Source organism: Miniopterus natalensis, chromosome 9 (genome assembly GCF_054644295.1).
Source record: "Miniopterus natalensis isolate mMinNat1 chromosome 9, mMinNat1.hap1, whole genome shotgun sequence".
NCBI lineage: Eukaryota > Metazoa > Chordata > Mammalia > Chiroptera > Miniopteridae > Miniopterus > Miniopterus natalensis.
Window position 1 is genome coordinate 12,856,102 of NC_142089.1, and position 21,558 is coordinate 12,877,659.

Consider the following 21,558-nt stretch of genomic DNA (forward strand, 5'->3'; position numbering starts at 1 on the left):
CCCCCATTAACCCTGCATCTAGGTCCCTCCAAGCCTGTTCTCTTATTGCCTCTTCCAGAGCCTCCTCTCACTGACTGTTGCTCTTATTAGGCCCACTCCTCCTTCTCATTGATTGGCTCCTTACGGTTTCCGACTGCCTGCCCCATTGGCTGGCTCTCTACCGGACCCCGCCAAGCCTGCCCTATTGGCAACTAACTAGCTTACTGGGTCCATCCCCAGCCAGACCCTGGAACCCCCGTACCTGGAGTACTCGGCGGTCATGTTCACAGGCCGTCAGGGCCTTTTGCAGTTGCAGGTTCTTGTCCTGGGTGCTGGTGAGGCTGGCACTGTTCTGGGCCAGGGCCTCCGTCAGGCCCTGTACCTTGTCACGCAGGGCCCCCTCGCTCTTCTCCACCTTGGCCAGGGCCCCATTCAGCCGCTCCACTGTCAGCTGCAGAGTCCCCGCCTTCACCTCACTGTCTGCCAACTGGAAGGAGAGACAGGGTGGTAAAGTGGCTCTGTTCTCACTGTGGCCTCCAGAAGAAAGGTCCAAGCCAAGCCCTTCCTACCTCTCTCTAGGCCTTCATCACTGATACTCATTGTTCCCATGTGCTCCTACTGGCTCAGCCTGCCACCTGGGCCCCGTCCCACTGCTGGTTAACTACCCTTGCCCAGAGCACCATCAACCTGGTTGTCTCAAACCCCGCCGTCTCCTCCCTGTTCTCATTGCCCTCTCCTCCTTGCTACGGAGCAGAGAGAGTATCTATTACAACCCTGGAATTTTCTGTGTTCTTGACTTTGGTGGTGCCTGTGCAGGGCTAGCAGAATTACTGAGCAGTCCAGGTAGAGATGAGCTTCCTGGCAGCCAAGGCAAAATAGGAGACGAGTGAAATCTACTTCTCTAACTTGTCCAGCAGGCTTCCCCTGAGTGCAGATTCTGTCATCAACCAGTCCTAAATTCTAATTTTGGCTCTGCCTCTTATTAGCTGTGTGCTCTTGGGCAATGACATCACCTCCCTGAACCTCTGTTCATCCATCCATGAAATAAGGGTGATGATAATACCTCACAGAGCTGCTGGGAGGATTACACAGCCCCCGTAAAGCACTTGGCACTGGGCCTGCAGATGAGGAGCCTGCACGTGGGGGAGGGGACCCACCTGTCTCTGCAGAGAGTCTACCCGATCCTGGAGGACCTGGGCCTGGGCCTGATGGTCGCTCAGGCCCAGGCGGCTGCGCTGCAGCTCCCCCTCAAGCGAGCGCCGCTGCAGCTCAAGCTTGATGGTACGGCTCTCCGAGGCGTCCAGCACCTCCTTCAGGCGCCGCTTGTCGCTCTCCAGCTTCACCTCATTGGCTTTCATCTTGCTGATCTTCTCCTGTGGGTGGGGAGGGCTCAGGCCCCAGATGTCCAGCCCACCCCACACCTGCCGCATCCCTCAGGACCCTTTGGAGAAAGTGGGGAGCAGCCCAGAAGCTGCATGCGTGACCTGAGTTGAGTTTGGCAGGGGTCCTGGGCCCCACTGGGTTTTAGGGGATGATCCTCCTCCCCCCAAATGAGTTCAGACGGTAAAGGAAGCTTGGGGAGTAGGGATAGGACAGGAAGACAGACTGGGGTCATTCCATCCCTGTCACCATCCTGGACACAGGGCACAGCAAGGGGGTGTTCTTACAATCGCCCCCCCAGGCCTGGCCCCTCTCCCACCCTGCTCAGAGCCCCAACCCTGCCAGGTCTACACCCGCCAGCCCCACGCTGGCTCCTGCCCAGCTTTGTTCCTGGCCCCCTCCCGCGGCCCCTGCGGCTGGGCCCAAGGCCAGAGCTGGAGCCGCAGACACAACAACCCAGCTCAAGCTCGGCCTAGAGCCAGAGGCAGGGGCTGGGCTGTGGGGACAGTAATGGAGGGCCTGGGAAGGAAAGGGGGAGGGAGGGAGGGAGAGAGGGGATCCGAGGCTATGAGAGGGGCTCAAGTCTTCGGGAGCTTGGACTGTCACCCCCGGGGCCTGTGCATCCTGCCCAGATACACACATACACACACACACACACACACAGATGTCCAATAAACACACACAAAAACCCCAGAACACCACTCGTAGCTCTAGAGAGACTCAGGAAACAGAGGTCCCAAGTACCACCTATGTGTCAAGAGTCGTGGGCATCGTCTCTGTGGGACAATTACTGGTGTCCCCCTTTTACAGAGGAGGAAATGAGACTTGGGCAGACTAATAATTAGCAGAGCCAGCTTGAACCTGTCTCAGTCAAGTTCAAATGCCAAGCTCTTTCTTCTATAGCCTAGTGATCTCAACATAGAACAAGATAACAGGCTGTGAATGTGCTTCTGGAGAGTCAGGCAGACAGAAACACAGATACGTGAACACAGTAGGACTTACAAACATCTATTCAGACACACAGATCCTCCCCTCGCCCTGCTGGCCCTCAGCTCCTGCCTACCTGGCTGGCCCGGAGCTCACTCTCGGTGGCCTGCAGGCTCCTCTCCAGGGCGGCCACTTGGTCGAGGGCAGCCCGGCGCTCCCGCTCACTGCGTCGCACACTCTCCTCCTGCAGCGCCAGCTCTGCCTGGGCCCCACTCAGCCGCCCATCCACGCTGCGCCGAGCTGAGGCCCCCACCCCAGGAGTGAGGCCTGGCCAGGCACAGCCCGGATGCCTGAACCAGGCCGTAAAATGCCTGGCCTGCCCTCCACCCACCACGGGACCTGCGTCTCTGAGTCCTGAAGGGTCTGTAAGTCTGGATATGAGGTGGGGCAGACTAGGGAGGGTCCCTCAGAGGAGAGAGCCCCCAACTCAGGTCACAGTGGCCAGGACAGGGATGCAGGAGAAGCTCAGAGCAATCCCACAGCCTCCCACCTCGGCTGCTAGGAGCATGAAAGAGCAAAGCAAGAACCTGGAAGGTCAGACTCACCTTCCTCACTCTGGGCCATAGCCTTCTGCAGCTGCCTTGCCCGCAAGGTTGCACTGTCCCTCTCAGCCTCCATCTCCACCAGCTGGCGACTTAGGGCACTTGTCTGGGCCCGAAGCTCATCCTGCAGTTCCAAGGTCAGGGGAAAGGGAAGACCCCTGCTCTGACAACCTGCAGCCCCTCACAAGGCCCTCAGCCACCCTATCCAGCCACTCACACCAGCCTCACCCGTTCTCTCTGGGCACTCCGAAGCTCCTGCAGGAAATCCCGGAGGGCCGCCCGCACAGCCTCTGGGTCCAGGTCTGGAGATGTCGGGGAGGTAGCAGGTCCTGGGGATGGTGGCTCAGATCCAGGGCTGCGTTCCAAGGGGCTGGGACTACCGGGCCCTTCCCCACTTCCTAAAGGAGGAGACATGCTCACAGATGCAGGAGTCACTGGCCTCTCCTGCCAGGATGGTGCCTGCAGGCTCCTTAGGCATCTCCCCCATCCCTGCCTTGCCCAGCAGCCCACATGAGCTTCCCACAGCACACATCGGGTCCCCTCACCCTCCTGCTTCACCCACACCAGCCCCACAGCCCTCAGTTAAGCCCAACTTCCGTGCCTTCACTTAGAGGCCCTGTTGCTCACCCCAGCATGAGCCTCTCACCCTTTACAAGCTGGCCACTCCCCATCACCCTCAGCTACATGTTCTAGAATATTCCCCTTTAGAGTACCAGGGCCTTGGGGCCTTTGTACATGCCGTCCCTTCTCTCCCCACTACTTCTCTTTGCTTGCTCCCACCCCTACTCTCCCCTTCCACAGGGCTCTGTTGCTTAGCTCACCTCCGGTGGGTGGGCTGCGGGCTGGGGAGCCCAGAGCTAGCCGTGGGGCTGGGCTGGGTGAGCGGCCTAGACCCAGACCCCGGCGCAGGGCTGATCGCAGGCCGCCCAATTGGGCCTCGGCCGCACGCCGCTGTACCTCCACGCGGGCAAGCTCAGCCTCCAGGCCTTGTGCCCGGCCCTCAGCTGCGCTCAGCCGCAGCCCCAGCTCCGCAACCTCAGCCCGCATGGCCTCCAGCTTCAGCTCCAGGCTGCGGGCGTGGTCCAGCTGCTGCTTCTCCGTTCTGCGCACCTCCTCCAGGTTGCCTAGCAGGCCTCGTTCGCGGGCCCGGAATTCGCCCTCTTGCTCCTGCAGCTTCCGCTGGGCTCCCTGGAGCTGGGACAGGGGTGAGGCCTGGAGGTGAGGGTCAGCAAGGCTGCCACCCAACCTGACGCCTCATCTCCCAGGCCTAGCCTAGAGCCCACCTGACAAGGAGTGGCATGCACTCTTGTTCCTTTAGTGGTCTCCATCCAAGCAGGAGAGGTCCATCCACGGGTGTGGGATAGAACTATTAGAATTTATCTCTTCCTTCTAATGCACACGGTTTATTAGTAATAAACTAACAGCTAACACTTACATAGAGAGGACTTATCAATGCCATGCACTAAGTACTTTCCAAAAGACATCAACTCTGCCACTGTGAATCATCTCTATTCTACAGATGAGGAAACTGAGGCATACAGCAGTTATGTAACTTACCCAAGGAAAACAACTAGTAAGCTGAGAGCTAGGATTCAAATCCAGGCACTCTGGCTCCAAGGGCTGTTCCCTTAACCACTAGACTACACTGCCTCTCAGTGCACATAATTTATCAATAAATCACACCGTGGGGGAATGTACTAAATTATTTACTGATGGAGTTCATGCTCTCTGTCTCTGTCTCTCTCACACACACAGAGCTCTCTGGTATAGGGAATGAGTCAACTTCTCCCAGTCATCAGTTTCATTGCTACTGAGCACCACCTGGATGCCAGGATCTGTGTGGAGGCCCTGTATACCCCCACCCCCCCACCCCATGAGTGCTCTGAAGCACAGAGAGGTTAAGTGACTCAGTCAAGGTCACACAGTAGATTTAATTAGTGAAACAGCCAGAAAAGACAGAGTAGAAACTTTGGATTTAGACAGACCTACATGTGTGTGACCCTGGATAGATCCCTTATCTCTCTGAGCCTCAGTGTCTGGTTCTCTTGGTAAAATGGGGCTAACTGTACCTACTTCATGAGGCTGCTGGGAGAATCAAACAAGGTTATATCTACAGAGCTCCCCCAACCCTGCTACACAGTTCTTGCAGTTGTTGTTATTATTACTATTATACCGAGGGGAAATGCTCAAGGAATAGGGGACAGGAATAGTTGCTAGGTACTGGTCTCTCAGAATGAGTCCAGCATTAGAGTCCCTGCCTGCTTCTCCCAGAAGGGAGGGAGAAGAGAAGCACAGAACAGCGTGAGTGCCTCCTAGGACCCTCCCCCACCAGGCAGCCTGCCCACCCACTTAGTTACCTCCTGTCGCAAGGCCTCCAGGCTGGCCTCACCCTTCAGCAGCTTCTGTCGGAGGCCCAGGGCCTCCCTTCGGCCCTCCTTTTCTGCCCGCTCGCCTAGTGCCAGGCGGCCCTGCAGCTCCACCAGCTCCCGGCCCAGCCTGGCGTTCTCACTGTCCAGCATCTTCATCTGTGGGAGAGAGTGGACACAGGTAGGACCTAGGACCCATTCTTAGCACCCACAGCCCCATCTAGCCCAGGGTGTTGGTGAGTGCTCGAAGGTTCCAATAGCATCTTATTCAGCTCTGACCCTGTACCCTGACTAGTCCAGGCCTGGCACAGGGGGCACTTAGGACCCACTGCTCCAGGGACATGTACATCAAATACCAGCCCAAACCCACTGGGAGCTTGCCCCAGACACCTCCACCGAGCTTGAGCCATGCCAGGCACATGGGTGGGCACCAATGACCTCAGTTTACCACCTAATCGTAACTATCTATCATGGGGAGTGGGGGAGGGAGTGCTGAGCCCCTAGGTGTTCTGCAGGCAGGAACCGTGCTCCCTGGGTCACCTCTCACCTGTACAATGCCTAACTATTATGGAGTGCTCACCATGTGTCCAGCCCTGTTCTAAGCACTTCACCCACATTAACTCATTTAATCTTTAAACAACTCTATATAGGGTAGGTATTGACATTATCCCTATTTAAAAGATGAGAAAACTGAAGCTCAGAGAGGTGAAGTGACTTGCTTAAAGTCACACAGCCCCCAAGCAGCAGACTGGGGTTTTATCTTAGACAAGTAGAATGCTGAGGTGTGTTCTAAGCCCATATTTCCTCACAGGAGTAGGGGTAAGGCCTATCTACCCACAGTGCTAAAGTGAGGGGACGTGAGATCACGCTGTGGCATGCACAGCACCCAGCAAGAGCCTGGTACACACACTTCAGGGACTCCTGTGGTTTCCAGGACTTCAGCCCAACAGGAAGGGCCTGGGTAGAGGGGGCTGTGGTGGGAGGTGGGAAGGATTTGTATTCAAGCTGTGTATCTTTGAGGAAGGTAGAGCCTAGGGACCAAATGGGTCTGTTTCCTGTTTTGAGAGTCTTCCAGAGTATGAAAGCCTGAGCCCACAGTGCCCAGGGCAGTGCCCAGTATATAGAAGGCACTTATTAAATGCTTGCTCTTGCTGATGAGTTTAAAGATCATCTAGTTCACAGGTTAGCAAAGTACAGGCCAAATTCCACTGGCTGCCTGCTTCTGAAAGGCCTTGAGCTAAGGATGGGTTCTACATTTTTAAATAGTTGGGCAGTCCACTTTTAAGTGGTTGAAAGAAAAACAACAACAACAGTATTTTGACACATGAAAATTATATAAAATTCAAATTTCAGTGTCCACACAAAGTTTTAACGGGACACACTCCCAAGCATTTATGTAGTGTCTAGGACAGCGTTCTCAGTGTGACCACAGAGCGAAGTAGCTGCAACAGAGACCATATGACACTGAAAATATTTACTACTGAGCTCTTTACAAAAAAAAGTTTGCCAGCTCCCAATCTAGTTCACAGGACCTGCACCTCTTGTTCACAGATTTCTCTGAGAACTGGACAAGAGCTCCATACCCTCTCCTTGGAGAGATGTGAATGAGTTTGTACACAAATGTAAACACACATGCATGCACGCACGCACACACACATACACACACTTTTGCAGTTTCAGGGGTTCGAGGATTCTCAAAGCCCATCCCTTAATACCAAGGTTAGTTAAGAAGCCTTGTTATAGTTCAAGGCCCTGGTTTTATATATGTAGGGCCCTCTGCTGCAGAAAGGGGGTGCTACTGGCCCAGGGGCATAGAGCAAGTGCCCAGGGAGGGCGCAGAGCTGTGGAGGGTACCTGCCGCCGGAGCTCCTGCAGCTCCCTCCGAGCCTCCAGCCGTGAGCGCTCCACCTCCTGTAGCCCAGCCCGCAGGTCCCCGGCCTCCTTGCCCTTGGCCACCCGAGCCTCTTCAAGGAGTGCCAGCTTCTGCTCTTTGTCCTCATTGGCAAGCTTCAGGCTGAAAGGGGCAGGGGGCAGAGGTCAGAGGCAGCCCCAGGTCTTAGGAAGAGTAGAGTGTGTGGCTCTACACAAAAGTCCCTGTAATTCCTGGAATGGGTGCAACTGGCTCTTGGCCTGAAGGCGCCCCAAGTGCTGTTTGTCCATGTGGCCCCGTCCTGAGCTGACCCCTCCAAGGCCGGGCCCAGGCCCTCAGCTGGGAGACGTGAACCAGTGACTGGGGTGTGGGGCATGCACTAGTCTCCAGGGAGATGCCAACAGGTGGGGTCAGAGTCTGGACCCAACTCTGCCCGCTGCCACCTTTCCCTGTCCGTCAGGTAGGAACATCACCTAAACCAATCCAAGTACCAGGCTTGGTTCAAGGACAGAGACTTCCCCATCTGTGTCATTTCCCCTGAACCTTGGGGGTGAAGCTAGCTTCCAGGGACAAAATTCAGTGCAAAGACAGGGCTCGGTGAAGGACTCCGGGCTGGTCCCTCCTGTCACCCCACCTGATCCGCTCGCTCTCGGCCTTCTTCACGGCCGCCCGCAGCTCCTCGTTGGACCGACGCAGCGCCTCGCGCTCCTTGGCACCCTCGCTCAGGCTGCGCCGCAGCTCGCCCGCCTCCTGCCGCTGGGCCTCGCGGCCATCCTGGCTCTCTCGTACCTTGCGCTGGGCCTCCAGCAGCTCCCGCCGCAATCCATCACGGGCATCCTCCAGCAGGCGCAGCTGAGTCCGAAGCTCTTCTGCCTGTGAGGACAGCGGGTTGTCATTGCCCAGGGTCGGGCCCCACTCAAGCTGGGCCTTGGTGGAAACCAGCCCATATCTGTATCCCTGGCCACGAGGCATCACCCTGCAGAGACTCAGTTATGATTCAGGCAAAGCTGGAGTCAGCAGTGTTTTGGTAATAATCAGAATTGTCCTACGGATGACACCAAGAGGGCAGGGACCACCAGCCCCTCCTTGAGTGCCCCAAGTCCCACATGTACGTAACAAGTACTTAATAAACGCTTGCTGCCTCCTTTCTCAGTTGGCAGTTCATTTATCCTTGAATGCGGGAATGAGCCTTACATTTTTCTGGGCCCCCAACAAACCAGGCACCCAGCAGCATTTAGGGGTGGGGTGGACGGCTCACCTCGCGCACACAGGATTCCCGCTGCCTGCCTAGGTCTCGGGCCTGCTCTTGCAGCCTTGTCACCTCCTGAGCATGGGCCGCGGTGGTCTCCTCATGCTGGGCCTGCAGGTCCCGCAGCTCGGACATCAGGGTGTTCACGGTGCTCTAGGACAGATGTGGTCCTCAGATGGCACTGTGCCCCCTTCGCCAGCCTCAGTGCTCCCAACTGAGTCACCTGAACTGTCTATCTTCAGCTCCAAACACGCCCCTCCTGCTGGCCTACCAGACCCTCTGTGATCCCTTGATGCCTAGAGTGCTGTCCACGTAGCTCGTCTATCCCTCAGACTAGGGGGTTCCCCAGGGCAGAGCCATGCCTCCCCCTCAGACAGGGGGCTCCTCTAGGCAGGGCTGTGTTTCCCGGCTCAGATGGAGGCCCACCTACCCGGTCCTGTTCCTGCCGGCTCTGAGCATCTCTCTTCTGTCTCTCCATCTCCAGGGAGATGGCGGTGAGGCTGTGCTGTGTTCCCATCAATTTCTCTGACAGCGCTGTCTTCTCAGATTCCTTTAGCGACAGGGCCTGGCAGAGGCAGGGAGCAAAGGGCCTGGGGGGTTACTTGGTCTTGGGGCATGCTCAGGCCTCTCCCCCACCCTGCCCTGGGAAATGTGCACACAGGTGGATCCAGGGCAGAGGTACAGGCCCACTCCTCCTGAAGCCCCAGGAAAGGGCTCAAGAGTACCAGTAACTCTGGACACGGACACAACTCATCTCTCACTAACTTGCCACAACAACTCTGGAGCAGGGCCCTTCATTATTCCTACTTTACAGATGAGGAAACTGAGGCTCAAAGAGATACAGTGACTCACCCAGGGTGACACAGCTAGTGAAGAGAAGAGAAAGTCACAGTCTGCCCTGTCCCCGTGAGATTATGGGAAAGTCAGAATTACTTCTTTTTGAGGAGGGGCAGCTGATAAATGTGGGCATTGTGGGGACTGCTTAGAAGGCAGCCATGGGGATGCAGTGCCCAGCCTGGGGTGGGAGGAGAGAAGGGAGAATGTGGGTCAGCTTTTCTGGAACCAGTGCTCACGGTGTCACGACTGTGGCTGCCACTCAGCAAGCTCCCACTGTGTACCAGGCATGGCTTACGGACTCCTAGCTGCTGGGTGGCTGGCTGAGCGGAACCAGCCCCAGAACCCAGGCCCCTCAGGAAGCAGTGGGGGCCACACCAGGGCTGAACGAACCTGCTGCTTCTCGCTCTCAGCCAGGAGGAGGCCCTCGTCACGTTCCTGCTGCAGGGCAGCGATCTCCTCGCTCAGCTCTTCCTTCTCCGCTTCCAGCCGGGCCAGCAGCTCCTCCCGCTCCCGCTGTAGCTGACTCTGCAGCTGGGCCCGTTCTGCCTCCAGCTCCCGCCATGCCGCCTCCTAGGGGCCAGGCCCAAGCACATGTGACCCACGAGGCTGGGACAACCTCAGGGCAGCAAGGACCACCTGTACCCCAGAGCCTTAGAGAGGTGACCAGAAAATTACAAGGTGGAGTAGATGATAGGCACCATGGCAGGGACACACCAGGGTTGTGCGAGCCCCTAGGGGCAGCAGCCCTGGTCTTGGGGTCAGAGATTGTTTCTTGGAGGAGAGACGAGCAGCAGTCAGCCAAGAAAAGGGGGGGGGGGAAGAACCTCAGCCCAGAGTACAGCCCCAGAGATGGCTGGGAGGGAGGAGAAAACAGGTAATACAGGGAAATCATAATATTTAAGGGTCACTGGAACTTGGACTGCGAGGGGGATGTGGTGAGCAATGGGCCCAGAGCCCCCGGCAGCAACCAGGCCAGACCAGGCCTTACCAGGCCTTGTGGGTTGTAGAGAGGGGTGGGTCTGACTCTGAGGAAAGTTGGGGCAACAGAGAATCTCCTAAAATCTAAATTTTAGACTAGGGGCTGTTCAGGAACTGAGAAAGAGGGACCAGGATTGCGGGTAGGGGTCTAGGGGACTTGGGTTGGCTGTGAGGAATGGAGTTTGCGGTCAGGGTGAGTAGCAGGAAAGGGTACAGATCTGGTGACATTAAGAGGCCAAGTCAGGCGGAGCAGGGAGAGTAAAGACGGCACAGGAGTTTGCTCCCTGGGGACTGGGTGGGTAGAACCCACAGGCAAAGAATGCCCCACCTAGGGTCTGAGGGCAGTGCCTGGCACCTCTGTGAAACTTCAAATGCTCCACTGCCACCTGCTGGAGAAGTGTGATACTATCTACCCAAGTCCAAGGCTACGGGGTGAATAGCGCCCCCTGGAGTCCTGCAGCGACAGCCTGAGCCTGTCTGTGCTGAGGCCTCTCCTAGTACCACAACAATAGCAACTGTATTTATAGAGCATTTACAAAGTGCCAGTCACTAAGCCCTTTACATAGATGATCTCACCTCATCCTCATAATACCTTATACTTTCCTTATTCCCACTGTTACAGATGGGGAAATGAAGGCACAGAGACCATAGGTAACATAACCAATATGTGGCCTAGATCAGATACAAACCCAGGCAATATAACTCTAGAGCCAGTGTTCTTAGACAGCTCTGTTCTGTCTTCTAGTGAACTGGCCCCTTACCTTTCTTACTATTAGTTTAGGTCCTAGAGTGATCCTTCATATGCAAACAGCAGTTTTGCAAATGAAAGTGCTTTCCTGAATCAGGATCATCAGGGCTGGACCCAGATTCGGGGCCTGGAAATCTGCATGTTTGATAAGGAATCCCCGGTGTTTCCTCCCAGCTACCCTCAGGACCCCCAGAATAGAGATAAAGTTCCATTTCACAGAGGTGGAGATCGAGGCAGAGTGAGATGAATGACTCCCATGAGATCAAAGAGGAGACAGTGGCTCAACCCCCCCTCCCCCCCTCGACCCAGCTGCCCGAACCTTCTCTCGCTGGAGTCGCTGTAAGTCCTCCTCATGGGCTGCCCGCTGCTCTCGCAGAGAGGCCTGGGCCTCCCGTTCAGCCTGCACAAGCTTCTGGGCCATCAGCTCCTTGTCCAGAGCCGCCTTCTCCTCGGCCGTTGTCATCTGCTGCCGTAGGCCTGCCAGTTCCCCTGCACAGGAGGGATGGTGGGGAGGCGACAGGCTTGGGTTGCAACCTCCCTGTGGGCCAGCAGACTCAGGCCAGGTGAGCCACGTAGGCAAAATCCCAGAAGAGAGAGGGCCCACCTGGTACCTAGGCTGGGTTCCCTTGGAGAAGCTTCTCGCCCTCTGGGCCTGTTTTCCCATCTGCTGCCTGAGCTCACTGGCCCTGTCCTCCGCCCGCCTCCCTCCCTGGAATGGCATCAAAGGGATGAAATGACTGATGATGAGGCTCCCACAAATGGGGAGGGTAGCCACCCCCATTACTGATTGCTTACTATGGGTCAGGCACCTGGCTAAACACTTGAAAGATCTAATCTCATCACGTTAAGGTAGCTTATCTCATCCCTAATTTACGGATGATGATATGGAGGCTCAGAGGAGATAGGCAATTTCCCAAAGCTGCACAGCTTTCCATGAGGCATCTCCTTTATGATTAACTGCTGTACACATACTTGGTGGGCTACTAGCTGTCAGCACTAATGGAGGTGACCATGGGGAGGGTACACTCCACTGTGGACAATCTAAAAACCACCTCCTGGGTAGGAAACCCACTAGAGACTCAGCATTCCCTTCCTGGTTCTGTCTGGCTCGGGTGGACGTGGACAGGAAAATTAATTTTCACAGTTCAAGAAACCAGGTGCGGCATGTGGAGAGAACCAGGGCTGGGACTGTGGGGCCAAGAGAATCATTCGAAAAAGCAGCAATGGCTCCACAGAGAACTCAGAACTCTCTAAGTGCCCTGATGACAATAGGCAGCAGGCATCACTGGCTGAGCCTAGCACTGTGCCAAGGCTCCAAATGCTTGCCTCACCCCATCCTGGCAACAGCCTTAGAAGGCGGGCAATGTCACCTCTAATTGTTAGAGAGGAACCTATGGCCCAGAGAGGGAAGGGGCTTGCTCAAGAAAGCTCAGATCTAAGTGGCAGTGGTGGGATTGGAGCCCAGGTCAGCAGACCCCAAAGCCAGTACTCCCAACTTCTGTGAGACCCCAGAACTTGACAGGTTAGTCTGGGCTGGAGTCTAGTATTCCTCACCCACCCTCTGGTCCCCCCATACCAGTCAGGGTCTCCTTGGCGAGCAGCAGGGCCTGCCCATCAGCTTCCAGTTGCTCCCGACGGGCCTCAAGCTGGGCCAGCTGCCGTTGCACCTCAAACAGGCTGCTCTCCAGGGCTTCCTTCTCTAAGCTGCAGTACACACAATCCCTCAGGCCTTAGGGCGCAGCCTCCCAGGCCCCAGGAAACTGTGGATCCCAGGGCGTGGCCAGCTGTGGGCCAGGTGCCAGCCTACCTGCCCAGCCAGGCCCATGCTCCCTGGGGAAGCCTGAGCCACAGCTAGGACGTATTTGCAAGTCCGACTTCTCAGTAACTATATCTGTGGGCCAATTTCAGGGTGTGGCTGGTGACGGAGTGGCCCCAGGCAGACCCCCCAGGGTGGGCTGGGCAGAGCCCAAAGCCTTACCGAAGGCGTGTGGCTTCCTCCAACAGGGTCCGGCCTTCACGCTCAGCTGCCGCCAGCTGCACCGCCAGGCCAGCCCGCTCCTTGGCCAGCGCCTCCTTCTCCCGGGTCGCTCGCTCCAGCGCCTCCACCTGCCGCTGTGTCTCCCGCCGTGCTTGCTCCAACTCATGCTCGCGCCCGCTAAGCTGCCGGGAGAGCTGGCACCCACCCAGGCACTGTGAGCACCACCCCAGAACCCCCCAGTCTGCTCATCATGCAGCACCCCGACCCTGGACCTGACCCAGTCCTGGCCCAACAGGAGACCTGGGTTCAAGCCCAGACTCCACCCTGATGTGCTGTGTGTACTTGGACAAATCACAGACTTCTCTGAACCTGCAATACACACACACGAGGGTCCTCACTCAGTTTGGGTCATAACAGAACCCTTTCTGCACCCCCAAACTTCCAGAGAAGCTGAATATATAAAACAGACCAAAAGAGAGCTGCTTTGCAGGCTTCAGAATGGGAACATGGAGCCCTGCTTCCTGTACCGATGGCCCATACCCTAGAGGCTGCTCCCAGGAACTGGGGCCTTCAGGAAAGACACCATATAAAGGTCCCTGGGTCCTAAAACCCTGAGGTCCCTTCCAGCGATGGTGATCCAACAAGTCTCAGATTCCAATTCTAAAATTCTCTTAGCTTGCCCAAGGGCCCAGCTGGCGGAGGTAGGGCTAAACTTAAAACTCAGATTCAGGCTCCTGAGCCCACAAGCTACCCCAAGACAGGGTGCAGGAGGCTGGGAGCCTAGAACCCCTGCTCCACCTGCTCCCCATCCTCCGTATCACCCACCTGGGCCAGCTGCTCTTGCAGCTGGCAGCGCTCCTGGCGCAGTGTAGGGACCTGCTGCTCCAGGGTGTCCCGGGCCTGCTCTGCCACCCGCAAGGAGCCCTCCAGGCCCTGTCGATCCACCTCCTGCTCCAGCCGCAGCTGTTCCAGCCGCTCCTGCTCTTCCCTCGCCAAGGTGGCCTCCTGTTCCACCCGCCGCTGCTGGCCCAGCAAGGATGCCCTTTCCTCCTCCAGCTGTCAGGCCGGTGGGGGTAGAGGTGAGTGAGCAGATGAGCCCCACCCTCCACCTGGGGAAGGGGATCCCACCAAGGGCCACCCACCCACCTATCACACGGCACAGGGGAGGCTCCCAGCAGGGGAAGGGGTGGTGCCCTTGGGCATATGGACATTGAGGAGAGGGGAGAAGCGAGAAGGACCCACAGAACTTTTCTCTCAGACCATGAAATAGAGGACAGGCAGACAGACAGAGTCAGAGACAAAAGGCCAGAGACAGAAAGAGGCAGGGAGAAAGACAGATAGGTACAGAGACAGAGGTGTGCAGGGAGATGTACAGCGAGGCAGGATGTGGGCCAAGGCTGGGCCTGAGATGCCTAGTGGGGTCTCTGAGTGGGGAGCACAGGTGGGCGAGGCAGGTGGGCCCGCTGGCACACGGCATACCTGGGCAACGAGGTGGTTCAGACCCAGCTTGTCCTGGGCGAGGCTCTCGTTGAGGGCGCTCAGCTTGGACAAAGAGTCCCGCAGAGAGGCCTCCTCTGCCTTCAGCTTGGTAATTGAGAGCTCGAGGTCCATGCGGCCAGCCTCAGCCTGCAGGGTCAAGAACAGGGTAGCCAGAGGCGCTCAGGCGGGGAGAGATGGTGAGAGAGGGAAGAGAGATGGGGAGAGATGGGAAAAGATGCTCAGGGCCCAGACTACAGGGAGTGGGGCAGGTTCTCACCAAGGACTGTGCCCAACTCTCACAGACCCCAGGCCTGTGTCAGAAATGGGACTGGATGACCTGAACTACAGGCACTGCCCCAAAGCATCTGGAAAAGTGGGGATATGGCCACTGATAGAAGTGAGTTCACCTATGTCTGGGATCAGAGGTCAATTTGTGGCCTGGGTCAAACATTAGCCTGAGTCCAGAAGGAAGGGATCTGTCTGTGACCAGTGTCAGAGGTCAGCCTGAAATAGGGGTCAGTCTATGGCCAGAGTAAGAAGGTCTGTGGCCCAGGGGAGAGGTAGGTTTGTGGTTGTGTGGCAAACAGGGACACACCTTGGTCAGCGCCTCGGCCACCTCGGCCTTCTCAGCCTGCAGCATGTCCCGCTGCAGCGTGGCACAGCTCAGCGCCTCCCTCACTTCCATCAGCTCCTTCGCCAGCCCTGAGCGCTTCACTTCCAGCTGCTCTAGTTGTCTAATGCTGTGGGACAGAGGGGAGGGGGTTGCCCCGTGTCACTTCCCTGCCCTGAGTCTCCCAAAGCCAGGCAAACCAGAGCAGACTGGGGGTCAGGCCCAAGGCCGCGGGGGCCACAGCCTCACCAGGACAGCCAGGGCCACCGCCTTTAGGCTCTGTGACTCTGGGACTCAGTTTTCACATCTGCAAAACGGGTAACACCCGCCCCACGAAGTTGTTATAAGGATACACGACTTACTTAAGGATACATGAAGTATTTAAAATAATGCCGGACATAGCTCCCCAAGGGCGTTTTGAAACAAGAATAATACCTACTACCACAATGTACTGGATAGCATTGTGATTAGGTGTCAGAGAAGTAAACTGCAGTTTCACCATCCATAAAATGGGCTTAATAATAGCCAATCATAGAGTTATCATGAGGGTTAAATAAGATGACCTAATTCCTTAAAATGATGTCTGGCCCTTGGCAATATTAGTATTAATATTATTCCTGTAACTTTAATTTTTAAAAATAATGCTAATATTACTACTGCATTTTAATATTGCACTACCGTCCACACTACTCTGCCAGTTCTCAGATCCCAGGTAAGTGACTATACCTCCCTGAGCCCGTTTAACCAAACAGGACTGATGAGAAGGCCCTACATCGGAAAGGAGCCATGAGGAGACTTCTCAAGATGGTAGGAGGCCCAGGACACAGCAGGTGCTTTCTAGCCCCCAGGGACACTGTCAGGAACCCCAAGGCCCATTCAAGTGGACCTGGCAGGGAGGCCAGAAGCTACTCACCTACGCTCGAGCTCCCTGCGTGTCCGTGCACTGTCCTGCACTGTGTCTTCCCGCTCCTCCTCCAGATGGTCCCGCTGGCGCCGCAGCTCCTCCTGCGTCACCTGTAGTTTCTCCCGCTCTTGCTGCAGCTCCTCAGTCTGCTGCTGGGCTGCCTGCAGGCTGTGGGCCAGGCTGTCCTTCTCCCTGCAGGACCGGGGGGAGGGAGCTAAAGGGGATGCTGGGGCTGCTCCCAACGGGGAAGATGGCCATGCTAGATGTGAGCCACATCCTCCGTCTTCTAAGGTACCTGCCTCCAGGAAGCCTTCCCTGACCATGCCCATGGCCAAGTCATTTCATCTACATCTCCCTGAAGCTAACTCTTCCTAGCAGAGGGAACCCTACTTTCCTTTTCCCCCAAACTGCCCACTTGGGGCCCAGGGGAGTGGACAGTAGCAGTGGCATTATCTCCTAGTATGCCACCAGGTTGAAGAGGTTAGGCTCCTGGGACACGTGGGCAATTTTTCTGCCAGCCTGCTAGTCCATATGACCAGTAAATGCCTTTACGGCCCCTCACCCCATCCCTCAATTCTGGGAGGCCCAGTGGAGCTGGGTCTGTCCAGATCTCACAGCTTCCTGCTGCACAGGCCAGCACACGGTAGCCAGGGCAGGAGAGCAGGGCGGCAGCAAATGGGAGCTCTGACAATTTGCAGAGCGCTGCCATTTCCCCAGCAGTCACAAGCAATGGAAGGGGTGACTCCTTCTGAGCCAGCTGGGGTTTCCAGCTCAGCCTTAGGGCTGACGGCTGTCAGATCCTTCACTGTCCCACCTGGTCGCTTGAAGTAGCAACCCTTAAGCATACTAGATATGAAGGCTGGCAGGTGGGAAAAACATACAACGTGATATCAAGTAAAAACAGAATACAAAATGAGGTATTCACGTGAATGCAACAATATAAAAAGCCCTTCTCTGCCTGGCTGCTGTGGCTCAGGTGGTGGGGAATCGTCCTGTGCACTAGGAGGTCGCTGGTTCGATTCCCAGTGGGGGCACATGCCCAGGGTGGCCGGCTTGGTCCCCGTTAGGGGGTGTGCAGGAGGCAACCGATTAAAGTTTTTTATCAGTGTTTCTCTTTCTCTCCCCCATTCCCTTCTTCTCTATGAAATCAATAAAAACATATATTTTTTAAAAGTTCTTCTCCTTCTAAGGGATGAGAAGCACTGGTTTTGCTATCAGTTCCAATTCCTATCCCCGGCCACATCACTGTATGAGCTTCAACAAGCCTCTCAACCTCAGCACAGTAAGGGTCCTGAACTGCATGTTTCGCAGGAAGACTAATTGGAGATGATACATGTAAAATGCTTGGCAATGAGCCTGGCACACAGTAAGTGTACAGGAGACATTTATGACCTCACTGCCAGAAAACACACACACGTGGCTAGTTATGACCATATTGGTGCAAATCCACACGCTTACAGGCTTGGGCTGGCGTTGGGCCCAAACACTGATTTACTCTCTGGGACCTCCACTCTGACCTCCCAGGCACCTGCTCAGGAGGTCGATGGCACTCCGTAGACGCTGGGCCTCGCGCTGGGCATCCTCCTGGGCCTGGGTGGCCTCATCAGTCTTGTCCCGCAGACGCTGCAGCTGTTCCTCCAGGGCACGGCGCTCACCCTCGCTGTCACTAAGCTGCTTCCGCAGTGTACTCAGGAGATCCTGGCTGGCCTCGTAGCGCCCACGCATGTCCTGTAGCATGGGAACCACTGAGTCTGGGGGAGCCCTATGAAGCCCTCAGAGCCCCCTGCTGCTCTCTGCTGGTTCCTACTCTGAGGCCTAGGCCTGAGGCAGAAGAGTGGGGCCAAACCCCCAGGCTAGGTTTCCACTCCCTTTCACTGTGCCCTCACCACCTCTTTGAGCCCTCCACCAGGGCTCTGAGCCCCCATCTCCCTGAGGTCCCCAGCAAACCCAACCTAAGCCCCCAGGATGCCAGACAAAACACAAGCACATTCCCTCTCCCCGGTTCTGAATACCCCAGGGCTCCTCCCCTTTGCATCACGGTTCTGACTACCCCCAAGATCCTCTCAGTTCCTAGTTCCCAGGCTCCTCTCATCCTAGCAGACTCCTCCTCCCAGGCTTTTTCCCAGGGTCCTAGCTCAGTCAGTCCTGTTAGGAAACCGCATCTCCTTTTTTATGTACCAGGCTCCTCCCACAGCTGCTCAAGCCCCTCCCACTCTGGGTTCAGATTCTCTCCCTGAGCTCTCAGCCACCTCCAGGGATCCAGACTCCATTACCCTTTCTCAGGCCTCTGACTCCACCCCTGGGATGCTCAGGCCCTACCCCAGGCTGCCCAAACCCCCCTGGATGCTCAGGCCCCTTCTTACCTGGACCTGTAGCTGGCGCTTGTGCAGAGCAGAGTGGATAAGGGCAAGCATGGAGGAGTCGGAGCAGGCTGGGGACGGGCCTCGGCGCGGGGAGCGGCCACGGCCTGGCGAGGAGCGCCGCGGTGGGGATGGGGTTCGAGGGGCCGAGAGCCCCCGCAGACTGCCATCCGATGCATCAGCGGTGTGCTCAGAGCCACTTAGCTGGACACCACTCTCCATGTCCGACAGAACGGCCTGAGGGGTGTGGTAAGGAGGCAGGAGGAGGGCAGCAGCGAGGTTAGCCGGGCAAAGAAGCCCAGGTGGGGCAGAGGGGCCGCAGCGGACGTGTGTCCAGCTTCATTCCCAAATCTGCAGCACATCCTACGCTCCCTTCCAACAAGTCTTCCTGATTCCACTCCCACTAGCTCAGCCCTCAGCCCGCCAGGTAAGGCCTCCCATGTATTGTGAAGACATCATTTAGCCATTCTCTCAGATGGGCCTGAACCTCTTGCTGGCAGGTTCCCCAGGTTCCCCAACCACTTGCAGTTCTGCTGAAGGCCACCAGAGGACACCAAAGGACGTGGTGGCCCTGGACTGCCTGGCCTTGGCTTGCGCAGGGCTCCCACCCCTCTGGCCTCTCCCAGATTGCTCCCACATCACACCTGTGCCAGGTCCCTCAAGGTCTGTTGCAGCCCCTCTCCCTCCTCTGCCTCCAGGCCCGCCTGCTCCTGGAGCTGCAGGGATTCCTGGAGTGGTGTTGAAGAGAAAAGGAAAGGGTGGTCAGGGTCTCTGCCCTAATCTGGAACCCAATCATCTCTCCCTGGTCCCCCACCAATCAGGTAGCCTCTAAGGCCATGACCATAGTCCAGCTGCTTGGTAACCTCACAGCGGCCCCAACTGCCCTGAACAGACTAGGCCCAGAGAAGTGCAGTGTTCCACCTCAGGTCACACAGCCTGTTGGGGAAGAGCTAGACATAGAACCAGGCCTGGCCCCACACAGAAGGGTAACCAACCCAGGCAGTACCCTTGAAGGGTATCCCTCTGGTGGGGACACAGCTGAGCTCCAAGAGAAAGAGCCCTGGGCTAGCAGGTTACAGGCATGAGCTCAAGTCCTGACTCCCCAACTCACTGGCTCTGAGTCTCTGGACAAGTATTTCCCCTTGGGCCTCAGGTTTCTCATCTGTATAATGGGGATCATGCTACAGAGCTGCTGAGAGGATGAAATGGGATAAAGGAGATAAATGTGCTCACACTAAGCCTGGCACACACTAGGTGTTCAATTAATGAGGGGGTAAAACAGTCTGAGTGGGATGCTCCAGGGTGGCCCAAGCAGCCTGGCCCTCCACCTGTGTCCATGGATCTGGTCAGTGCCCCATCCCGCCCTGCCACACCTCTAGGGCGCTGCATCTCACCAGGGCCTCAAGCTTCTCACTGAGGGCCTTGTTGACCTGATCCTTCTCGAGATTCTGGTTCTGAAGGCGCTCCACTGTCAGGGCCAGCTCTGTCACTCTGGAGGTGGGGGAGCAACAGAGGTAAATGGAAGACCCACCCCAGCTTGTCCTCAAACCCCCCAGCTCTGTGTCCTGCACGCTTCCCCAAACCTGCAGCAGGGACCCTAGGATTTGCCTCCCTAGTTGTACAACCTTCAGCAAGCCACTTCTCTCTGGGCCTCAGACTTCTCAGTAAATGGGAATGAGGTTGCCACCCCTTTATCTCCTGGGAAAGCACTCTGGGACTTGTCTAGGCTGCAGGTACTGGGAGCAAATTTGGCATCAGAGGTTGAACTGCTTGTAATGTGCCCTGGGCAAGAGCCTTCTGGACCTCAGTCTCCCACTCTGCCAAACGGGGTACCTGGGAAGACTGGCTGAGCTCGAGCAGAAGGGCCCATCTCCAGTGAACAGACCCCCTCCTCCCCTACCAGGCACCCACCTGGCATTGAGGTCGGCCTTGTCCAGGTTGTTTTGCATCTGCAGCTGGGCCATGCACTCCTCCTGGAGCACCTTGTCCCGCAGCTGCTCCTCCAGCTGGGCCTGCAGCAGTGCCTGCTTCTCCAGGGCTGCCTCGGCCCGGCTCTCGGCCAGCCGCAGGCCCGCGCTCAGCCCCAGGCCCGCTTCCTGGACAGCTCGTGAAGTCCGGGCCAGCTCCCCTCCCAGCTGCAGCAGGTCTCTGGTGGAGAGAACACAGGATAGGGATGGGATGGGGTGGGCTCCCAAATGGCACTGGGATGCTATCTGTCACTATCACACTGGGGAAAAAAGTCATATAACGCACAGTGTGGGTGAGGCTGTGGTTAAACAGACCCTCCGCAACACTGCTGGCTGGAGGACAACCACAGCTGAGGGCAGTCAGGAAGAGCTCTGAAAATTACTAACGGATCGGCTCTTTGACCCACCAACTCCAATTCTAAGAATTTATCCTACAGAGATGCCCCAACACATGGAAAGTGACGTGTGTATAAGGTGACCCACTGCAGCATTGCTCAGGTCAGAAATACTGGTGGCAACCTAAATGGCCATCAAAAGGGACTGCTCTTAAATAAGCCCTGATACATCCATTCTGTGGAACACTCTGTAGCTGAGAAGAACGAATGGGGAAGCTCTTCAGAGCCTGAAGTGGAACCACTCCCACTTGTAACTCAGTTATGACTATGAGGTGAAGGAAGCATCTTCTAGCCCTGGCCGGGTAGCTCAGGTGGCTGGAGCATCATCTCAATAAGCCACGGTTGCAGGTGGGATCCCCAGTCAGGGCACATACAAGAATCAACAATGCCCGGCCGGGCGTGGCTCAGCAGTTGAGCGTCGACCTGGGATCCAGGCGATCGGGGTTCGATTCCCAGTCAGGGCACATGCCTGGGTTGCGGGCTCGATCAATGACTCTCTCATCATTGATGTTTCTATATCTCTCTCTCCCTCTCCTTTCCTCTCTCTGAAATCAATGAAGATATATTTAAAACAAACAGAAAAACAAACAATGAGTGCCTGAATTGATGGAACAGCAGATCTCTCCCAAATCAATTAGAAAGAAAGCAAGCATCATCAAGAACAGCAAAGATGAAATTCTACCAAGAGTATATAAAAGGGTGTGTGTGCGTGTGTGAGATCTGCTGCACTTGCTTGTATAAAATAAGCCTGGAAGGTCATTTAGGAAAGTGATGGGTCATACTGCTTTCCTCCAGGAGGGGGAGGAGTGTCTGAGGCCAGAGGTGGGAGGGAGCCTTTTCACCTTATACCCTTTTGAAATTTGAATCTTGTGAATATATGAGTTATTTAAAAAGTAAAATACTAGGCCCTGGCCGATGTGGCTGGGCTG

General features: G+C 56.3%; 1 protein-coding gene across 1 annotated transcript in view; it reads right to left on the minus strand.

Annotated features, from left to right (window-relative positions):
* The window catches only part of CROCC (ciliary rootlet coiled-coil, rootletin), a 34,927-nt gene that overhangs the window by 3,291 nt on the left and 10,078 nt on the right, over nucleotides 1-21,558 (minus strand). Inside the window, exons 9-32 of the mRNA XM_016216138.2 lie at nucleotides 20,179-20,415; nucleotides 19,662-19,758; nucleotides 18,912-18,995; nucleotides 18,271-18,504; nucleotides 17,436-17,635; nucleotides 15,917-16,099; nucleotides 14,989-15,133; nucleotides 14,394-14,540; nucleotides 13,740-13,970; nucleotides 12,915-13,108; nucleotides 12,513-12,640; nucleotides 11,256-11,425; nucleotides 9,601-9,780; nucleotides 8,804-8,938; nucleotides 8,383-8,526; nucleotides 7,759-7,997; nucleotides 7,109-7,268; nucleotides 5,246-5,413; nucleotides 3,710-4,082; nucleotides 3,117-3,286; nucleotides 2,892-3,012; nucleotides 2,423-2,586; nucleotides 1,137-1,352; nucleotides 242-466 (exon numbers count right to left, since the gene is read on the minus strand). Of these exons, the coding sequence (XP_016071624.2) occupies nucleotides 242-466; nucleotides 1,137-1,352; nucleotides 2,423-2,586; nucleotides 2,892-3,012; nucleotides 3,117-3,286; nucleotides 3,710-4,082; nucleotides 5,246-5,413; nucleotides 7,109-7,268; nucleotides 7,759-7,997; nucleotides 8,383-8,526; nucleotides 8,804-8,938; nucleotides 9,601-9,780; nucleotides 11,256-11,425; nucleotides 12,513-12,640; nucleotides 12,915-13,108; nucleotides 13,740-13,970; nucleotides 14,394-14,540; nucleotides 14,989-15,133; nucleotides 15,917-16,099; nucleotides 17,436-17,635; nucleotides 18,271-18,504; nucleotides 18,912-18,995; nucleotides 19,662-19,758; nucleotides 20,179-20,415 (4,345 nt within the window). The remainder of the gene's footprint in view (nucleotides 1-241; nucleotides 467-1,136; nucleotides 1,353-2,422; nucleotides 2,587-2,891; nucleotides 3,013-3,116; nucleotides 3,287-3,709; nucleotides 4,083-5,245; nucleotides 5,414-7,108; nucleotides 7,269-7,758; nucleotides 7,998-8,382; nucleotides 8,527-8,803; nucleotides 8,939-9,600; nucleotides 9,781-11,255; nucleotides 11,426-12,512; nucleotides 12,641-12,914; nucleotides 13,109-13,739; nucleotides 13,971-14,393; nucleotides 14,541-14,988; nucleotides 15,134-15,916; nucleotides 16,100-17,435; nucleotides 17,636-18,270; nucleotides 18,505-18,911; nucleotides 18,996-19,661; nucleotides 19,759-20,178; nucleotides 20,416-21,558) is intronic.